General features: G+C 40.1%; 2 protein-coding genes across 2 annotated transcripts; both read left to right on the forward strand.

Moving 5' to 3' along the window:
* Positions 1–326: 326 nt before the first annotated feature.
* ntd5 (ntl-dependent gene 5) lies at positions 327–9,986 on the forward strand. Its single transcript, XM_039679330.2, has 8 exons — positions 327–485; positions 1,708–1,854; positions 1,987–2,178; positions 7,516–7,654; positions 7,773–7,849; positions 8,545–8,724; positions 8,928–9,125; positions 9,214–9,986. Exons 1-8 carry the CDS (start codon positions 419–421, stop codon positions 9,294–9,296), a joined length of 1,083 nt encoding a protein of 360 aa, XP_039535264.1. The 5' UTR covers positions 327–418; the 3' UTR covers positions 9,297–9,986.
* A 331-nt stretch (positions 9,987–10,317) lies between these two features.
* On the forward strand, positions 10,318–17,487 carry LOC120484608 (uncharacterized). Its single transcript, XM_089117593.1, has 2 exons — positions 10,318–10,391; positions 12,363–17,487. The coding sequence occupies exon 2, from the start codon at positions 12,604–12,606 to the stop codon at positions 15,271–15,273; it is 2,670 nt and encodes an 889-aa protein (XP_088973719.1). The 5' UTR covers positions 10,318–10,391; positions 12,363–12,603; the 3' UTR covers positions 15,274–17,487.
* Positions 17,488–18,342: the final 855 nt, after the last annotated feature.

Consider the following 18,342-nt stretch of genomic DNA (forward strand, 5'->3'; position numbering starts at 1 on the left):
AAGTGTGTATTTACTCTTGCTAAATGCAGTTGGTTCTTTTCTGTTTTAGGATGCTGAGTTTAATTGTGGTGTGTCACTCTTGATGTTTAACAGACACTTTGTTACAGTATTCGACTTGGCACTGTGCGTCTGTATGTGGAGAAGAGTGAATCCACGAGGCCTGTCATTTGATGTGGGGGTAAGTGTTCGAGCTCTTTTGGCATCAATGGAATTGGGTGAAAGGTCTTTTTTTCTGTGGAATTCAGTATTCAAAACACTCAATACGATCCAGATGTGTGTGTGCATGTGTGGCAGCTCCACTCCTCCCTCGCCATCACACCATCACAATACCCCCTCCTCCAGACTCTCCCCCATCTTTATATTCCCCCTTCTATCCCACTACCTCTTTCATAACCTTTACAGTAAGTGTCAGGGAAAGATGGAGCGATCTCTACTTGTGTTTCTTCTGTGTGTGTGGGCCCTCAGCAGCCTGGCTGCAGCATCAGGTGAGTGTGTAAGTGTGCGTGGGTGGCTGAAAGAAAATGAAAGGATTATGGATGGCTTTCCATGTAAAACTGTTTTTTTTTTATGATTTGTTAATGAATATTGAATAAATGACAGCTCATTTGATAGATTTTTGCCTTAGAGACTCTAGTTTTAAACTGGAGGTTCAGTATTTATTATTCATATTTTCTATTTAAAGACACATTTTGAGTCTCCATTACATTGTTTATGAAATTTCTGTTCAGCCAAAAATGAAAAGTCATTCTTTATTTACTTGTTACTGTCAAACTGCATGGTTAATTTATTCTGTACAACACACAATACATTTTGAAGAATGATTCAACTGTTTTTGCGAATACAAATAAAGTCAATGGGGTCCAAAACAACTTCAGACTCCACTGACTTTTTTTGTAGGATAAAAAAAATTGACATTAAAAAAAATTGTGTTAACCATCCATGTAGATACATGTTCATTTGATCATTTTCTATCATTCCCTCCCTTTCACGTATTGCCTTGAGAATCTGTTTCTTAGAGCAAGTTTTCCATGAAATACGGAACACACACACACACACACACACACATGCAGTAGCCTATATCATCTTCTTTTTCAGCTCAAAATCATTGTTGAAATGCTTTATTGTGTTAAGCTCTTTCATTCTACTATTAATATTCTGTTTAATTGTAAGCATGTAACATTCCTGTTTCCTGTTTATGGGTGGGCTAAATCCATAACACTGTCAGGTTTATGTGGATGTATTGTGTGTTAAACAGGTTCAGCTCTTGGGCAGACTGCCAGACATTTAACAGCCCGCTATTTTATGGCATGGTTAAATAGTTAGACAGACAAATGCATAATGGATTTAAAATGTGTTGATGGCATGGACACTATATATGTACTCTCTTATGCTTACCAAGATTGCATTCATTTGATCAAAATACAGTAAAAACAGTACAACTGTAAAGTATTGCATTACACTGACTACTAGAGTAATGATTCTGAAAATTCAGCTATGCCATCACAGGAATGAATTACACCTTAAAATATTTTAAAATAGGAAACGATTATTTTAAATTGAAAAAATATTTCACAATTTTGTAGTTTTTACTGTATTTTTGATAAAAATGAATGCAACCTTAAGCATAAGAGACTTCTTATTATGTGTGTCAGCCCACCTGCCTGTGAAACAACTTATGATATGCATATTGTCTTTATTTCTGTACAGTGGATGTAACAGAACAGTGCCCAGAGAGAATACTGGGTAATGAGAGACGGCAAACATGCCCAAAAAAGTGTCAGCAAGATAAAGACTGTGGCAACAAACGTCAGTGTCTCTGCGACGGGCAGTGTGGACTCAGCTGTGTGGCCCCAGGTCAGAGCAAGAAATCCCATAATACATTTGTTATGAACCTTAAAAGCAAATAAACCCTAAAAAATGTACAAAATCTATAATATATTATAAGGCAGTGTTCACAGTTTTCATCTGAGTATTCTTTGTGAACAGGTCGTACGTGTCCGTGGCCTCTCCCACCTGCAAAAAATTCGGATGTGGATCTCCTTTCCCCTTTGCCCTCTTTCTCCGCTCTGCTAAAGGTTCGTTGTAAGCCTGGATACACCATGCATAACGGGCTGGACGCTACAATACGACGCTGCCAGGGTGACCGGCAGTGGAGTGGAGATGAGCCTGTCTGTACAGGTAGAAAGGAGTAAACATTTAAACTGTTATGTATTGGGGTTTTTTTTTTACTGTTTTTACAAAACATATTGTTTCAAAGCAGCTTTACAGAAAATTACATCAGTCCTGTTGGGTCAGGATGACCTTATCTTGTTTTTAAAGTTAGCAATATTATGGTGGTGATATTTTGCGCAGCCAGCAATGAATGTGAGAAAACAGGAGAAATATGTGTGCATAATAATGCATTTGGTTGCATGAATATTATGGAACAAAAGCTTGGAGCTTGTGGACCTGGGTCAGCGCTTATTTCTGGATGGTGGGGTTTTAGTCTAAAGACTCCAGATCTGTGAAGAGGAGGCGTAAATCGGCTGAGCTCCAGGCTGCAGCATTCCCAGAATCACCCCCTCTGCAACACATGCACACTTTCAAACGCTCATTTCCTGGAGTAACATGAGAGGTATTTCTAGGAATGAGCTGTCAAAAGAGCCGAGGTGTGGGCGTTTGGGGTCTGTGAGATCTGTCCTGCAATACTCTATTATCTGCAGATCAGTGACATGGAATATGTAACAAGCAGAGACAGGCATGTAGAAGTGTCGGATTCACACACAAAGTTCAAGTGCATTCAAAGCTGAATTCATGTACAATGGAAGTTTGGTGTATGTGCGTGTTGACTGTATGATTTCCTCCCCCTTCATTAATCAGTCATCCTCATAAAAGAGGGATTCGATGCATACTGTAACTGAATGAGTCAACTGCACAGGAGGGAATGTGAGAACAGCTTGTTCCAGATTTTTCTGATAAAGCTCAAAATGAAGATGTACATTCTGTCCATCCATCATCAGGGAAAATGCTCAGCCACATGGTGACCTGTAAATCCATTTGTTAACCCTATTTACCTATCAGTTCATTCAGTATTGTAGGTTACCACGGATAAAAGCACCATGCCATTATCCACAGGGTCATCTATTCGGATTCCTTTTCCGACCATGTATCAAAAATTAGGGAAGCTGAATAACGGAGGGCTTTTGACCGGAAATTATCTTCACCGTCTGAACTCTTGTTTTGAAATTATGTGGAAAAAAAGGCATTTACCACCCCTTAACCATGCATGAGAACCATTTAAAAGACAACTCCGGCGCAAAATGAAACTTTGGTCTGAACCTTTAAATGATGTAAAACTTATTTTGTTAAGAAATACATAAAAATGTAATGTAATATTTACAATGACCTTGTATATTTTTAAAATCTATGTTTTTACTTTTTCGTTGCCCCAAGATTTGTATTCTCTTTCAAAGCTTTTGCCTTCGCCCAAGAAACTTGAGTTTGCTTGCAAAACTTTTGTATTCTTTCACTAAAGTATTGTGTTTCCTTGAAAAATGTTTATGGTTACTCGTGTAACCCTGATTCCCTGAGATAATGGGAATTAGCATTGAGTCAGTTTTAGCTGAAGCTTATGGGAAAAAACAAAAAACAAATGACGTTTCAGCCCACCAAAAAGGGCGGGGTTGACTGCCTATATAAATCATGCAAAAACGTTGTCATTCAGAATCTTTTGACCGAGGAGCAGCTAGCATGACTCGCCGGGTAGCAAAGGTAGCTATACGCAATGCTCAATTCCGTTATCTCAGGGAACCAATGTTACGCGAGTAACCATAAACATTCTTTCGATAGAGTTCACAACTCGCATTACGCTCAATTCATGTCCCCTAGACCAGCTGCATCGAGAGAAGCTCAAACCTTGGTTGGAGCCTGCTACACAGTCCATAAGTGTCTGATACTAACAACACCCATGCTTGAAGAGCAGGAATGTCCAGGATGTAAAATCTGACAAAGGTGGACTGAGGATCAGCCAGCCACCGCAGAGATATGTGAGATAGAGACTCCCCTGGACCACGTCCAAGAGAAGACCACGCTGAGACTGGTTCCAAGGGACCAGGGCTCTGACACAGCCATGGGTCAACTTGAGAATGTGTCGGCCTCTGCGCCACGCATGGGGTGAGATGAGACCTTTTAACGAGAGCTGGAGTGGTCACCAAAGTGGCCAGCAGAATGATAGAGGAAGCTGCCACCATGAGGCCCAGCAGCTTTTGAAACCTCTTGAGGGGGTGAAAGGACCCCACTTTGGACAAGGTGGCCATGATCCTGATTTTCAAGGCGCATTCTTGTGAGAGCTAAGCCTTCATTTGAGCTGAGTCAAAGAATGAAATTTGTTGGCTGGGGAGCAGCAAACTCTTGTCAAAGTTGACCCTGAAGCCCAAGTCCTCTAGATGTCTGAGGAGCTGAGATCTGTGGTTGCGTGTCGATTGGGCAATAAGAAGGCAATCATCGAGATAGTTGAGTATGCCACCCCTTCGAATGAAATCTCAAGAACGACCTGTAATGGGTGGATATCTGTAGGCTATATCTAATAACCATCTTTCAGATCCACTGACATAAACCAGTCCCCGGGGGGAATTTGTGCAGGGATTTGTTTGATAGTTAACATTCTGAAGGGCCATCTGGTGAGTGCGCGATTCAGACATCTCAGATCGAGGATAGGCCTGAGGCCACCATCCTTCTTGCGGACGAGGAAGTAGTGGCTGTAAAAGCCTGTATCACTGTGTTCTGTGGGGACTTTCTCCATGGCACATTGTCCAGCATAAACCAGTGGCGGCTGGTGAAAAATATCTTAGGTGGGTGTGCGCCAAATTCAGTCAGTTTCAATAGTCTGCTGGTAACCAGGGGAGCTTGGTCTTTTAGCATTGTGGCTCCCAGGTTGTGGAATGCTCTTCCTCAAGACATTTGTCAAGCATCCACCCTTCTCTCCTTCTAAAATCTCTCTGAGTATTACTCTTCAGCACAGTCTGTAAATTCCACCTTAATATAGATATGTTATTTGTTTGAATCCTTCTTTTTTTGTATTTTTAACTTCTCTTTGTAAAGCGACCTTGGGTGTTGAAAATGCCCTAGCACCCTCTATTGGCCAGCCGCCCCTGGCATAGACTGAAATTCAGAGATCGTCTGAAATTCAGAGATCTCACGAACTGAGATCGTCTGAGACCGGTGTTTGAATCATGCCGAATTGGAGCAACATCGTTCTATTATCCACAAAATCCAGCTCAACACTCCGGGGATGGCCTGTCATGCCTGGAGTGGAGTGGCAAATGGTTGAAGTACTAAAGGCTGTGTCCTGTGCTAGGGTGGGAGAACAGCACCTGTTACAGCATTGATAGGAGTAAATTTGTTTATTTTTTGAAAATATACCAATTTTATTTGGTTCGCTATAACAGCGAGGAGGGGTTTGGGACTTTGGGTACGCAAACTGGTGGAATGGGCCCAAAACCGGCAACAATTACATTGATTCTAGCGCCCTGAACTGAAGAGGGGACTGTAAGACGAGAACGTTTTGAGGGTGGTCCAGCCTCGGTGGGACTTAACCTTTTTCTCTCTTCTGAGGCATCAGGACTGCTTTGGATGCATGGGGTCCAGCTTTAGCTTGGGGCGAGGCACTTGACGCTTCAGATATGGGTAACATTTGGCTGGGCGGAGGCATTGCTTGACTTCCGGCTGGGGCTGGAAGGGCACTGAGACTGGCCTGGGTCACTGCTGGGTTGGCGGGGCTATCTTGGAGTGACTGAAGGCAGTGGTGGAGATGGTTCTTTTAGGCAAGAAATTACGCATAGCCTGTGATGACATCTGAGCCTTGATGTAGCATTCTGCGAAGGCATTCACCGCAGAGCCAAACAGGCCCAATGGGGAGACAGAGGATCAAGAAGAGTCATGTCGGCGTCCTTAATCTCAGTGAGATTGACCCACAAGTGGCGCTCCAGCACCACTAGACCGGCCATAGCGAAGAGGAACAGTGGAGGCATGCCACGTCTTTCCTCCAGAAAGAATGGGGCTGGTGCTGTAGGAACCATTCGTTGAGTTGGCTGCGGGCGGGCTCTTCTGGGGCCGACCAGTCCAAGCTGAGCTCTTTGACAGCTTTAGTGAGGACTCGCAAAAGCTCTGATTCCAGGCAAGGCCGTGCTTTACCACTGATTATGTGGCAGGGTCTACTTCTTCTTTAGACCCACCAAATGAGACCATGCCACTCGCACCAGATGAGGGGCGTTGATCCTTGTGGGTGAAGAACACAGGGGACTTGTGACGGTGAGGGGAGAGCGAGGCACACGAGTGCTGGGCCGATGTGAACTCAATTCCACCTTCCTGTTCAGCTTGGTGGCTCTGTTTCTTCTTTCACCTTGGCTCGAGAGAGCAAGGAGATGTGGAAGTGCCAGGATTGCTAAAAAGCTCTATCCGGGCGCTCAGCGTCACAAAATTCAGCTTCTTGCAGTGCGGGCAGCTTGAGTCTAGAAATGCCGCCTCGGCATGGACCCAAGAAGTGCACTCAGAGTGCTCATCTAGAGTAGGCAGGTGAGCCCTGTACAAGCCACATTCATGGCATGACAGACATTTGGAAAAAAAAAACGTCACTGAAATTTGCTCTTTGAAGTTGCTTTTTTATTTAACCTTTGGAAAGCACCAGGGGAGACACTCAGCTTGCTTGTAGAGCGCTGTTTCAGTCAGCTTGCTTGCAGGGCGTCTTGTTTCACTTGACAGCAAGTAGCGAATGGAGGCTTCAGTCTTCTTCGGAACAGCGAGATGATCTTAGTGCTGAAGGAAAGATTCTGACTGATGACAATTCTGCATGACTTATTTTGGCAGCCAACCCTGCCCTTTTTGTTGGGCTAAAATGTAATGCACAGACATGAACCAATCAGCCTTCAGGATTCTGAGAAAAGGAGCTTTCCTCATAGGTGTCAACGTACGCACCAAAGTAATTTTTTATCGATAATTTTTTGTAATTTTTTATTAACTCCTTCGGTATTTGGTGCAGATGGTCTACGGATTTTTGGCTGTTTTTGATTAGCCTATTATTTCTTAGGAAACAATAACTGTTTTACTAATCAAAGTCACCCAATCAAAGTTGTGGTGCAACTAACATACTGTAACACGCATAAAAAATAAAAATAACTTGAAATTATATCACAGCTAGCCCCCTAGCAGACCCTCATGACTGTGTCAAGGTCAATCAGTCTCTTTACCATTTTATGACAAACAAGGTTAGTTCAGATTGTAAAATGGCAATGGACACCCAAAATGTAATGTATGAATTAATTCATGTTATCAGAATTAAAAATGGAAAATATGTTACTACTTTTTACTTGTTTTATTTACTTGTTTTCACTTTCCTGAAAATGACTTCGAAAATTTATTCAAAGCAATAAGAAACACAAACACAAAGTGTACATTTCAAAGGACTTGACCAAATCAATTTAGGATTTAAATGCATACTCAAGTAAAGAGATAAATAAGCTATTTTGATTATTCCACCAGCCTCCCCAGATGGAGGTCTTGCAGCAGAGCCGGTTCTGGTGCCTGAGGAGTCCTGTTCTTTGCCTGAAGATGATGATCTGCTCTCTGTGCAGGGCAGTGCTGCTGTGGGATCCACCATCCAGTATCAATGTGCATCTGGGTGAGATTGAAGAGAAAAAATAAAAATTGGAAAGAGAAATCTGTGACTGATATAAAACAGAATATCTCTTTTTATTATAATTATGCAATCTACACAACTCGTCCTTTTCCCCATACAGATCTGTGCTGATTGGAAATAGTGAGAATATCTGTCATGAGAACCAGACATGGCAATACCCTCACCCCATCTGTCGCCGTAAGTGTGTGTGTGTGTGTGTGTGTGTGCGTGCGTTTGTATCTACACATCCTCCTCCGCATGGGAATGACTGAGAGATCTTGCTAAAAGGAAATAGCAGGTGTATTAGAATGTATGCTTGAGTGGAAGATGTTGATTCAAACTGTTAAAGAGATATTGTGTAGCTGCACCAAATGGTGCAAAGTAATGAAAGAGAGATGAGAGGGACAGCGGGAGAGAGAAGAGCAATAAAGACTGTGTGGGTTTGAGAGTAGGCGGATAGGGCACTATGTGTAAATGATTTTTTTGAGTGTGTAGAGCTAGTGGAGCTTCACTTAAAATGCCGGTTTCACTAAATTTTTCTGGTGCAATGATGCCCCCTGTTGGATCAACATCATTTTTGCAGCTATGTTCCAACATCTTTGCTAATCCTGGAACAGCAAAGATGGGTTTACAGTTTAAGTCAAAAGACAATTTGAAGCATTACATTTTACACTATACATAAACACATACTCCTGGTTTCACAGACAAGGCTAAGCTTGTTCCAGACTAACATACATGTTTGAGCTGTCTTTGAAACGGGGCCCAAAACATTAAAATAATTTGCTTCTTGTAGCATATAATCAATGTCGATTGAGCACAGGATTATTCCTTTAAGAGTTTTCATGCAACTGTAATTCTGCAAGTACATTTATGTTTTATCTGTTTGTTACCAGGTGTGGTTTGTCCTCGTCCAAAGGAGGTTGATCGTGGACACCTGGTGGCTGTCCAGAGAAATGAATATGAAGTTGGTGACACAATTTATTACCTTTGCAAGAAAACCTTCTTTTTGGATGGACCAAATCAAGTGACTTGTCTACCTAATGGGACATGGAGCGCAGAGCCTGCTTGCCGAGGTAAGAAAAGCTGGTAACAACACAATACATAGTCATCATGGCTGTGTCGAAGTTTTACATTAAGCATTTTAATTTTTTTTCCAATGTAAGGCTTGGAGCGTTTTGGTTTCCAGCCATGAATAATAAACCTCCTTTCCTTTTTGTCATGACCAATATCTCCCATCATTCTCTTCACCATTTCTTCCCTTGCCCTTTTCGGTCAGCCCGTTGTCCAGTCCCAGCTCAACGCAGCAGGGTGATTGTGGGAGCACTAAAGCGCTGGCCATATGACCTGACGGATGGTGTGGTTGCCCATGGAGAGAAAGTGACATTTTTCTGTAAACATGCGGAAAAACATTGCAGCTTCACTGCCACAGAGGTCTGCGTAGATGGACAGCTCAAGGCACCTAGTTGCTACCTTGGTACACAATTTCCACCTCATTTATACATATGATACTTTACACTTAAAAATAACCCTGAATCACCTTCATCTACCTCTTTTCTCTTTAGACCCTACCTGGCTGCAGTTCAAGCTCTTCCCTCATCGACTGGTTTCTGAGATTGATGCATGCGACCCTGCTGACCTTCAGTAAACACATCAAATTATGACAACATATTTTATATGTTGGCACACACAGTTCTCTCCTTACTTTGGAGGAGAGAAACAATTGTTTTATTAACATGCCACTACATTTTTTATTTTGGACTGGATCTCAGGATCTCAGAGTTATGCCTCATTTAACTCTTCTTTCTTATGTTGTATGTTGCATTGACAAAGTTACCTTAAACTGAGTTTGTATCATACTGTATCTGATGTATGCAGACCCCCTCATACTTGCTTGAGGTCACGATTTTCATAAGCTGCTATCTTTTGTTGTGTTTTGTAGCTATACTAAGCGTAAAAGTGCTTTTTAGTTATAGCATTTATGTTTATCTTAATATTTAATTTCTTTGTTGAAGGGTTCACCCAAAAACTAAAATTCTGTCATCATTCACTTGTCAATATACCACAACCAAGAATGCACAGGCTGATGGTCTCTGAAATCATGCGTGTACAGATGCTCTCTAATTTTACTGTACTAAAAGCAGTTTTATAGAGTTAACTGATTTTTGACCGGACTGCTGATAAGAATAGAGTAAACTTGAATATCATTGCATAAAAGCTTTGCTGATATACAGCCATGCTGAATTGTGCTTTTATTAGGATTTAGTTTTGCATTGTGCGAACTCCATAATAAATAATCTCTCTTGGCATGATTCTACAATAAAGAAATTGGAAACTGTTTGTTGTCATAGCCTACTGCTTTTATTTTACTTGGCAAGTCTGTGCTCTGTATAAATGATTTAGATTGAATCCTTTTATTTATACAATTTATTAGGCTACCTTTTAATTTTAGGGTGAACTTTTACCTGAGACAGTTAAAGAAGATTCCCTCTTAGGATTATGTTTTGTTTTATTCATAAACAAAATCTCATAAACATACTGTCAAATACACAACTAAAGTTATGTTCAAAATTTTCAGTCTTACACGAGTCCAGGCCGGACGTAAAAAACTGCAACACCACGACATCCCCCCCTCCCCGCTCTCTCGCGCTCAACCTCTCCGCCCAGTCATTCATTCATATTTGGTCTTCCGGAAGTATCTCAGGGTCGGGCCAGTCAGTGCCTGCGCGAGCTGACTCGTGGGGTGAGAACAGTTTCATATTCAATATTTCAGTTATAAAGAAGCAATGCGTGCGTATGGCTGTAAGCTTTTGGGAAGAAATGCATGTTCTTGTGAGTAGCAGACAAAGAGCGTTTGTTGTCTTGGAAAGTTTGAAATAGGGTTTCCAAAGCAGCAGTGCGTGAGCGCTGTCACTGGCTCGAACCCTCGGTACGCATAAAATGGCTGGTCGCAGGTTCGAGCGCAGTCAGTGTTTTGACCAAAATATGGGAATAATTCAAGTGTATCTGACATACCCACGATTTGGAAGGATATGTCCCTCGGACAGATACTTTTGGTCATATAATGACACGGGTTCGACTCGCGGTCTGGACCCCGAAGACATCAAACGCAGTGTTTGGTTTTATATTTCTCTTCTTTAAACGACCCCCCGACGCTTAATGGCGTCGAATATCCCCGTGTTGATCTCTAACTCTCCCACAGTGCTGCATGGCTGACTGTACGGACAAAGGCGTTGGTGTCAAACCCTGAGCCATGCGCGCTGACAGATGAACGTACTTAATTTGTGATGAAAACCACGGGGAGGAGGAGTGAACCTGCTACCATGCAGGGCGACGTTCAAGCTCATTGCGTTGCGTTTTTTAAAACTGCATGATGGCATGCATGTGGGCACTTTTTTCCAAATATTAGATATTGAATGTTCTATTATAGGTAAGAACCGTTTCTTAGCTTGGCTAACTAGTGTTGACGTCCTCAAGCTTTTAATTTCCTAAGAATCTGTCCGCGTTTAGTGTTTGTAATAGTGTTAAATGTGAGAACTTCATAAATGTGTGTTTAACACAATCTAAAACCTTTAAATTGCAATCATTGTGTCATTCAGATTAAAAATAAATTACTGGTAGATTTCTTGGTTTAGCCCTAAAACCAGCCTAGGCTAATTACAGGCGATTGTGTATTAATTAGTATGCCATAATAAAATGAAATGCTGTTTCTAAATAACATAAAGTGGTTTATTGTTTTAATTTACTGTCAGAAGTGTTATAATAAATGCTTTTAGTTTTGTATTATTGACATATTAGAGGTGGATACTAATGTAAACAACTGCTAAAATATGATCCACCAACCTTGTCCTCTGAAATGTGATTTAAGCTTTCGAAATATATTAATATTAGATTTGTTGACGTGACGACACTTATTGAGAAAGTTGATAATAGTTTAGGAGGGTTCAGGATACACCCAAGTAAGTACACCAATTAGTAAGTGATTGTTAAATTCTGACAGCTTTTAAAATAACCTGTCAAGAACCTGTTTGTGTTCTTGTTGTTTTTTTCTATGCGAGTTGCTCAGGGATGTCGTCAACATCTGATCCTATTGTTGAATGTATGTCTTCATAGGCATCAGTATTAATTGAAAATAACTTGAAATGTAATCATGTTGTTGTTAACAATGATGGAAATTTGTTTATTATTTTTATATTACTATTACGTTATTAGCACTGATCCCTAGATGAAATATAATTACAGATTCTTATCAAGTCGCCCTATACCGCCTCCCCTGTTTACTCTTCTTAATTGCAACTGCAGCTGTCTGTTGTTTTTAATTTAATGTTATGATTCTGTTATTTTATGCTTTTGAAGTGCTTTCAAAACCCCTTATAGGTCAGAAAATAAACAAATGATTATATATTTTTTTCTTGGCCACATCAATACTTAGAATCCATTTTTATGCACTGTATGATGCTGTCTTTTTATATTTAATCTTAGATACACAATATTAAATAAATTATGTTTTAATGTATTATATATGAATGTGTAAAGTGTCTATAACTAAAAAGTGATTATTAGTGGGCTAAAAGCTACAGTTAATTTATACATTTTGCCAGCACTAATGTTTTCTGAAGAATTGTTACCTTAACATTTGCGATCTGTCTTTGTATTTTAAGTTTTGCAATTTCTGTTATAGAATTCAGAATCTTATTTTGTCTTTTTTTTTCAGGCTGATGCCTTGGATGAGTAGAAGGTCCTGACTGATGGGAGTGCCAGAGACATGGGTGAAAATCAGCAGTTACGTCAGATGGACAATGAAATGGATATGGTGCCATTACTTGGATTATGCAAGATTTTGTGGCCCTGCCAGACACATATTCAATGTTCTCTCAGGTTATAATGAACTGACTTACTCCACAAGTACTGAATAATATGATTTCTTCTCTACTGCTGAATGTACAGAGGTTGCTATGCGCAAACAACACGCATTGGACGGGATAGGTGAGACCGTTCCACATATTAAGTGGACTGACCTTTCTGCAACCAAAGATTGCCAAATGTCTGTGGGTCAAAAGGCCGAATTATCAGAGGAGAGGCTCTCATTGAGGACTGAATCTAAGAACAAAGATGTGTTTCTTGTTTCGGCACAAGAGCAGACGGAAGTTGTAAAGGATTACAGCAAGCTGAACTCTGTGAGCAGTGAGCAGAACTCACCAAAATATGAATCCGATTCAAACCAGACGATTCGTCTTGAAAACCAGACTGTTAAAAATAAATGTCTTACTTTTGATGAGAATACAAGGAGTCTACCAACAAACATGCAGCTGATACCCAAGATGGAGTCTGTTAATGCTAGGACCGAAGTTTGTGAAGTCACAACCAAAGCTACAAACATTACTAAGATCTCAACCAGTGCTTTACTAGAGATTAAAGTTCAACAACAAGCTATTTTAAATAAAAGTTTCCACAATGATAAACTAGCATCACCTTCTGTAGCCAACCACACAAGCAATGAGTTGTGCACTAATAATAAAACACATGTGGTTGATGTGGCACATGCAAGAGAGAGTAAACTTGGGATGGACATAAATCCAAATGAAAGATTAGAATATTGTAAAGGCCACATTGAAGATTATAAACCACAAATTCAATGTAATGTGAGAGAGGAGAGATTTGATTTTGGAAGGAATACTGCAATGACAAGTCCAGGAGATTCTTTGGGACAAAATGAAGAGGATGAGGTATTAGATTTAAGCCTCCCAAAAAAGAAAGACCGAAATAATGAGAGGCAGAGCGAATGGGTTGCAGACCCTGAATATGAAGGTTCACTACATATGGAAGTTGATGAAATTGAGGATGAGCCTCAACATATAGAAGTGGAGCAGGAGGACAGTAATGACATGTGCTGGATTCCATTAGTAAGTAACGCTCATGCATATCTCCCACAGGATTGGGATGGACATTTGTCCTCCCCTGCGCTTGAACACATGCCAAATCCATCGTACCTCACCGTCATAACCCCAGATCCAATGGATACACTACTTATAGATGACCAGGGGATTCCTTACACACTCACCCCAGATGGACAGAAAGTCCCACAAATTGATAATATACAAGACGCTGAACAAACAGCTCTAAACCCAAGGCAAGCTGAAGACAAGCCCTCTTCCTTTGCTGATGTAGAGGATATTGCAGACTCAACACTGCAGACACAACCCAATTCACTGTGTCCAAATATGTCTCTTGGTCATGTCTCAGTGAAAGCCTCACAAGTTGCCCCAAACCTTAAGCCAATATCTTCAGTAGCTCTTGATAAACCCTCCATCATACCTGCTGTGTCTGACTTGGCATCAGTTCCAATTCAGATTTTGGCTAATACTACAGGGTCAAACACTCCCATTCTTCTTCTTCCTCCATCTCAGCTTCAGTCGCTTTCCTCATCAGCCTCTAAGGCTAGCCCAGGGCTAATTACCCTTTCCTTACCGATTCCTCATAGTCAGAACACTCAGTCCTCCCCCATGTTCCTAGTTTTGTCACCTCCGGTGTCCTCTACTCCTAGTTCATCCTCTCCTGGTCAGTTATCTCAGATTTCCCCCTCTTCCACTGTTTCCTCAGCTACTTGTCCACTTGATTTGGGATCTACATTAAGTTCATGTCCATCACTTCTTAGCCTCGGCACGGTTTCATCTGCCACAGCTACAGACATCTCAGGATTGAATAACCCCTCTAATGTTCCTGCTAGCCCTACCTCATCAACTGCTTCCTCTAGCACTTCCACAGTGACCTCTACAAGTCCAACCAAGCAGTTCAGCTCCGATGCCTACTCCGACACACCAGTGCCCACTTCCTTTCGGGAGGCTCTTCTCAGATTGGCTGTGTCAGTGGAGAAGAAACAAGAAAACAAGCCTGAGGTTCATTCGGTCACTATTCCATCCCTATGTTCCGAAGCAACCAAGTCGGATTCCTCTTCCACAGTACATGGGAGTAAAAGCCACGAGACGGAGATAAACTGTGATGGTGACACTGAGTCTACCTCAGTAGACCAAGCAGACGCATTAGATACCATCTCTTCCACATCACCCCTTCCTCCCATATCACCCGTAAATCCCACCAATCACTCAAAGGACCAAGACCCACAAGCATTAGGCCCACGTCGCATTCTTTACTGTCAGTACTGTCCGCGGGTCTTCTACTATCTTTCAGACCTTGAACGCCATTCCATCACACACTCCCAAAGCAAACCCCACGTGTGTCATCTTTGTGGCAAGGCGTTCAAAAGATCAAGCCATCTTGAGCGACATAAACACATCCATACAGGTCAGAGAAACTTTGTGTGCCAGCTTTGCCCGAGGCGTTTTCGTGAATCAGGGGAGCTAATGAGACACCAGAGAGTACACACCGGTGAGAAACCTTTTCAGTGCTTGATATGCCACATGCGTTTTGCAGAGCGCAACACACTGCGACGTCACACAAAGCGCAAGCACCAAGGCCAGCATCTGGAGGCGATGGGCATGAAGGTGAAGCCAGAAAGTGGAGAAATTTCCCTCACTGGTGTACAAGGAGAGTCAGAAGAGAATGCTGAGTGGTACAGTTCAACAGTTCCTGAAATGGAGTCTGACAGTGACACCGGGGGAGATTGAACTACATGAGGGCATGAAAAAACTGATTTTCTTTTTTTTTTTCTCACAAAATTTCAAGACAAGCATAGTTGTAAAAACGTTTATTGATATAACAATTCTTTACTTCTCACAAGACTAATATAATTGTCTATAGTTCATTCCATTAACTCTTGAGACCTTTACTGGTGATGACTGAATCCTGCAATATTCACTTCAGATTCATTCTAATAAGCTTTAGTTATTGAGATTGACCACTTGATAAAAAAAAATTGTTTCAATTATTCATCTCGAATAATTTTGAATCACCATTATTTGATACTTATTGTTCTCATTTCAGTTTTTTCAGTTCATGTACAGCTTTCAAGGCAATGATGTAGTTATTGTAAAAGACTACGGTACTTAGTTTCAATATTTATAATTTTATATTATGATATATTGAAATAATGACACAGAGACAAGAAATTGCCTAGATCAGCACATCTCTAAATCATGTTGTGTCCACAAAACTCTGCAGATATCCACAGAATTGGACCATACATCATTCTCAAAGTTCTCATCATCTTCCACTCCTTTCACGTTCACTTATGGCTAATTTGATCATGCTTTTCCTGCTTTTAGCTACTGCAAACTATGCTTTGGTTTTCTTGTCTTTCAAACTTGTTCAATGCAAGTGCATTGTGGCTGCTTTGTGATTCTCCACCTGACCTGCAGGGGACAGTATGGTGTTGTGTTTTCTTTATACTCTTTCAAACTTGAGATTTACAAATGCGGGGATCTTCTGACCTGGCACTGTTGTCACTTACACATTTGTCTTTTGTTGGTTGGCATCTTTTGTTGGCATTTTGTTTATTGTTGGCAATTTTTATTGGAATTTTCTGTCATCTTCTTTGACTTAAATTAACAGCCCAACTATGAGAGTTGCTACCAAGAAGACTAATGACTGCAGTCAATTGGGAGAGGGTGTATTTTTTTATTTTTTTATTTTTTTATATATATATAATTGACTATGGAAAAGTAAAGCATGCACCTGGTTACAGAGTTTAGTACTCCTTTAAAACATTCTATCATGCTTTCTTTAAAATCAATTTTATTCTGTATATTTCTACAGACCCCCCCCCCCCCCCATTTTTAATTTTCAGATATTATGCATTATGAAACATTTTGCTCTCTGTTCATTTCGGTTTCTCCCTTTTGCTTTTTTTTTTCCAGAACAGAGAATTTTTGGTCACCTTAGTATTTTTCTTTTGAATGATCTGCATTGTTCATTTTTAATATTGAACATCAACTTTTTGGTTTATAAACTCTTTTTCCTCTTCAGGGAAACAGGCTGTTTCATTTTATTAGCGTGAAATATATATATATTTTTCATCTGGACAAAGAAGGTTTTACTTCTCATAATAGGTTGTCAGACATTTGTTACAAATTGTTGGAGAAAGTTTTAATTTGAAGTTCATCTGCACATGTTCTTTTTGATATGTAATTTAATTTATTTGAGACAAGATTTCAACTTTGAGTTGCAGTTTTAAACTTTAAACTTTGATTAGCTGAATGTCTAACTTATTAGTTTTTTTTTTTTAAATTAAGTTCTCTGTTTGATAAGTTGAAAAAAAAAAAAGGTTTAACCCCTGCCGATTAATTTATGTTTATGTAATTCGACGTGTAAATAACCAAACATCATGCATGGACTGCAGACCTTGGGCTAATCTAAAATTCTGTTGCTTAAATCTCATATTTGATTAAGAATCGGAATATTTGTGCACGCTAATTATAGCTCGTCAAGCCCTTTTCTTTTGCAGTGGTTCCCATGCTTAATTAACTTTGCTCTAGGCACGTTTGACATGTTATGCTTTAGACATATTCTGCATGCTGTGGAAGCAGCTGCTGAACAATATCACTAAATTTGCTTTGCACAGTTGTTTACATATTACTTCATTCATATATATTCAGATTGATTTAGTTTTTATTGAGCACATTTCACAATATGCATTTAAAAAATGCTTGGTTCCTTTTTGCAATGCTAAGATGAATGCTCAGAGTGTGCTTAACGAAGAACAATCATGCACCAATGAGAACTATTTATTTATGGTGAAAATGTATTTAAAATGGTGTGTTATGTCACAGAACACTTATATATTTAATACACAATTTAAAAATAAGACTGCAGATATTTAAACAGCCTAATTTCTGTAACCTGTGTCAGGATTTTGAATAAAATGAATCAAATTGAAATGCCAATGAGAAGTTATCCATCTTTTTCAGACAAAATTATTATTATTATTTCATTTTGCATTAAAGGAGTAGTTCACTTTTAAAAAAACATTTGCTGATAATTTACTCGCCCCCCATGTCAACCAAGATTTCCATGCCAATCTTTCTTCAGTCGAAAAGAAATTAAGGTTTTTGATGAAAACATTCCAGGATTTTTTTCCATATAATGGACTTCAATGGGAACCAAACGGTTCAAGGTCCAAAAGACCGTTTCAGTGCAAACTGTTAAAAGGGCTTTAAACGATTCCAGATGATGAATAAGGGTCTTATCAAGCGAAACGATTGAAAAAAAACAGCAACAAAGTTTAAGTTTTATAAGCTCAAATGGGCGCCTTGCTCTGTTCTGCGATGCATGTTCTTGACTCTCCTGTTCAAACTCGTTTATCAAAATGAATGAATCTTTTTCCGTGTCATTAAGTTCATTCAACGAATGCAAATGAACGAGTTGACTCTGGAAAAGATTCGTTCATTGTGATGAACGAGTTGGAACAGGCGAGTCACGAATGTGCATCGCAGAACAGAGTAAGGCGACCATTTGAGCTTATAAAACTTAAACTTTTTTTTAAAATGAGCGATTGTTTCGCTTGATAAGACCCTTATTCATCGTCTGGAATCATTTAAAGCCCTTTGAACAGTTTGCAGTTTGCACTGAATCTGTCTTTTGGACCTTGAATCGTTTGGTTCCCATTGAAGTCCATTATATGGAGAAAATCCCTGAATGTTTTCATCAAAAACCTTAATTTCTTTTCGACTGAAGAAATAAACACATGGACATCTTGGATGACATCGGGGTGAGTAAATTATCAGCAAAAGTTTTTTTTT

Source organism: Pimephales promelas, chromosome 12 (genome assembly GCF_988280905.1).
Source record: "Pimephales promelas chromosome 12, fPimPro1.hap1.1, whole genome shotgun sequence".
Classification (NCBI taxonomy): domain Eukaryota; kingdom Metazoa; phylum Chordata; class Actinopteri; order Cypriniformes; family Leuciscidae; genus Pimephales; species Pimephales promelas.

Excerpts from the sequence above, each read along its gene's own strand:
- ntd5 (XM_039679330.2), top strand. The coding sequence starts at position 419 with ATGGAGCGATCTCTACTTGTGTTTCTTCTGTGTGTGTGGGCCCTCAGC. Across the intron at positions 7,850-8,544 it reads CCCTCACCCCATCTGTCGCC|GTGTGGTTTGTCCTCGTCCA; the intron begins GTAAGTGTGTGT and ends GTTTGTTACCAG. Across the intron at positions 9,126-9,213 it reads GGCACCTAGTTGCTACCTTG|ACCCTACCTGGCTGCAGTTC; the intron begins GTACACAATTTC and ends TTTTCTCTTTAG.
- LOC120484608 (XM_089117593.1), top strand. The coding sequence starts at position 12,604 with ATGCGCAAACAACACGCATTGGACGGGATAGGTGAGACCGTTCCACAT.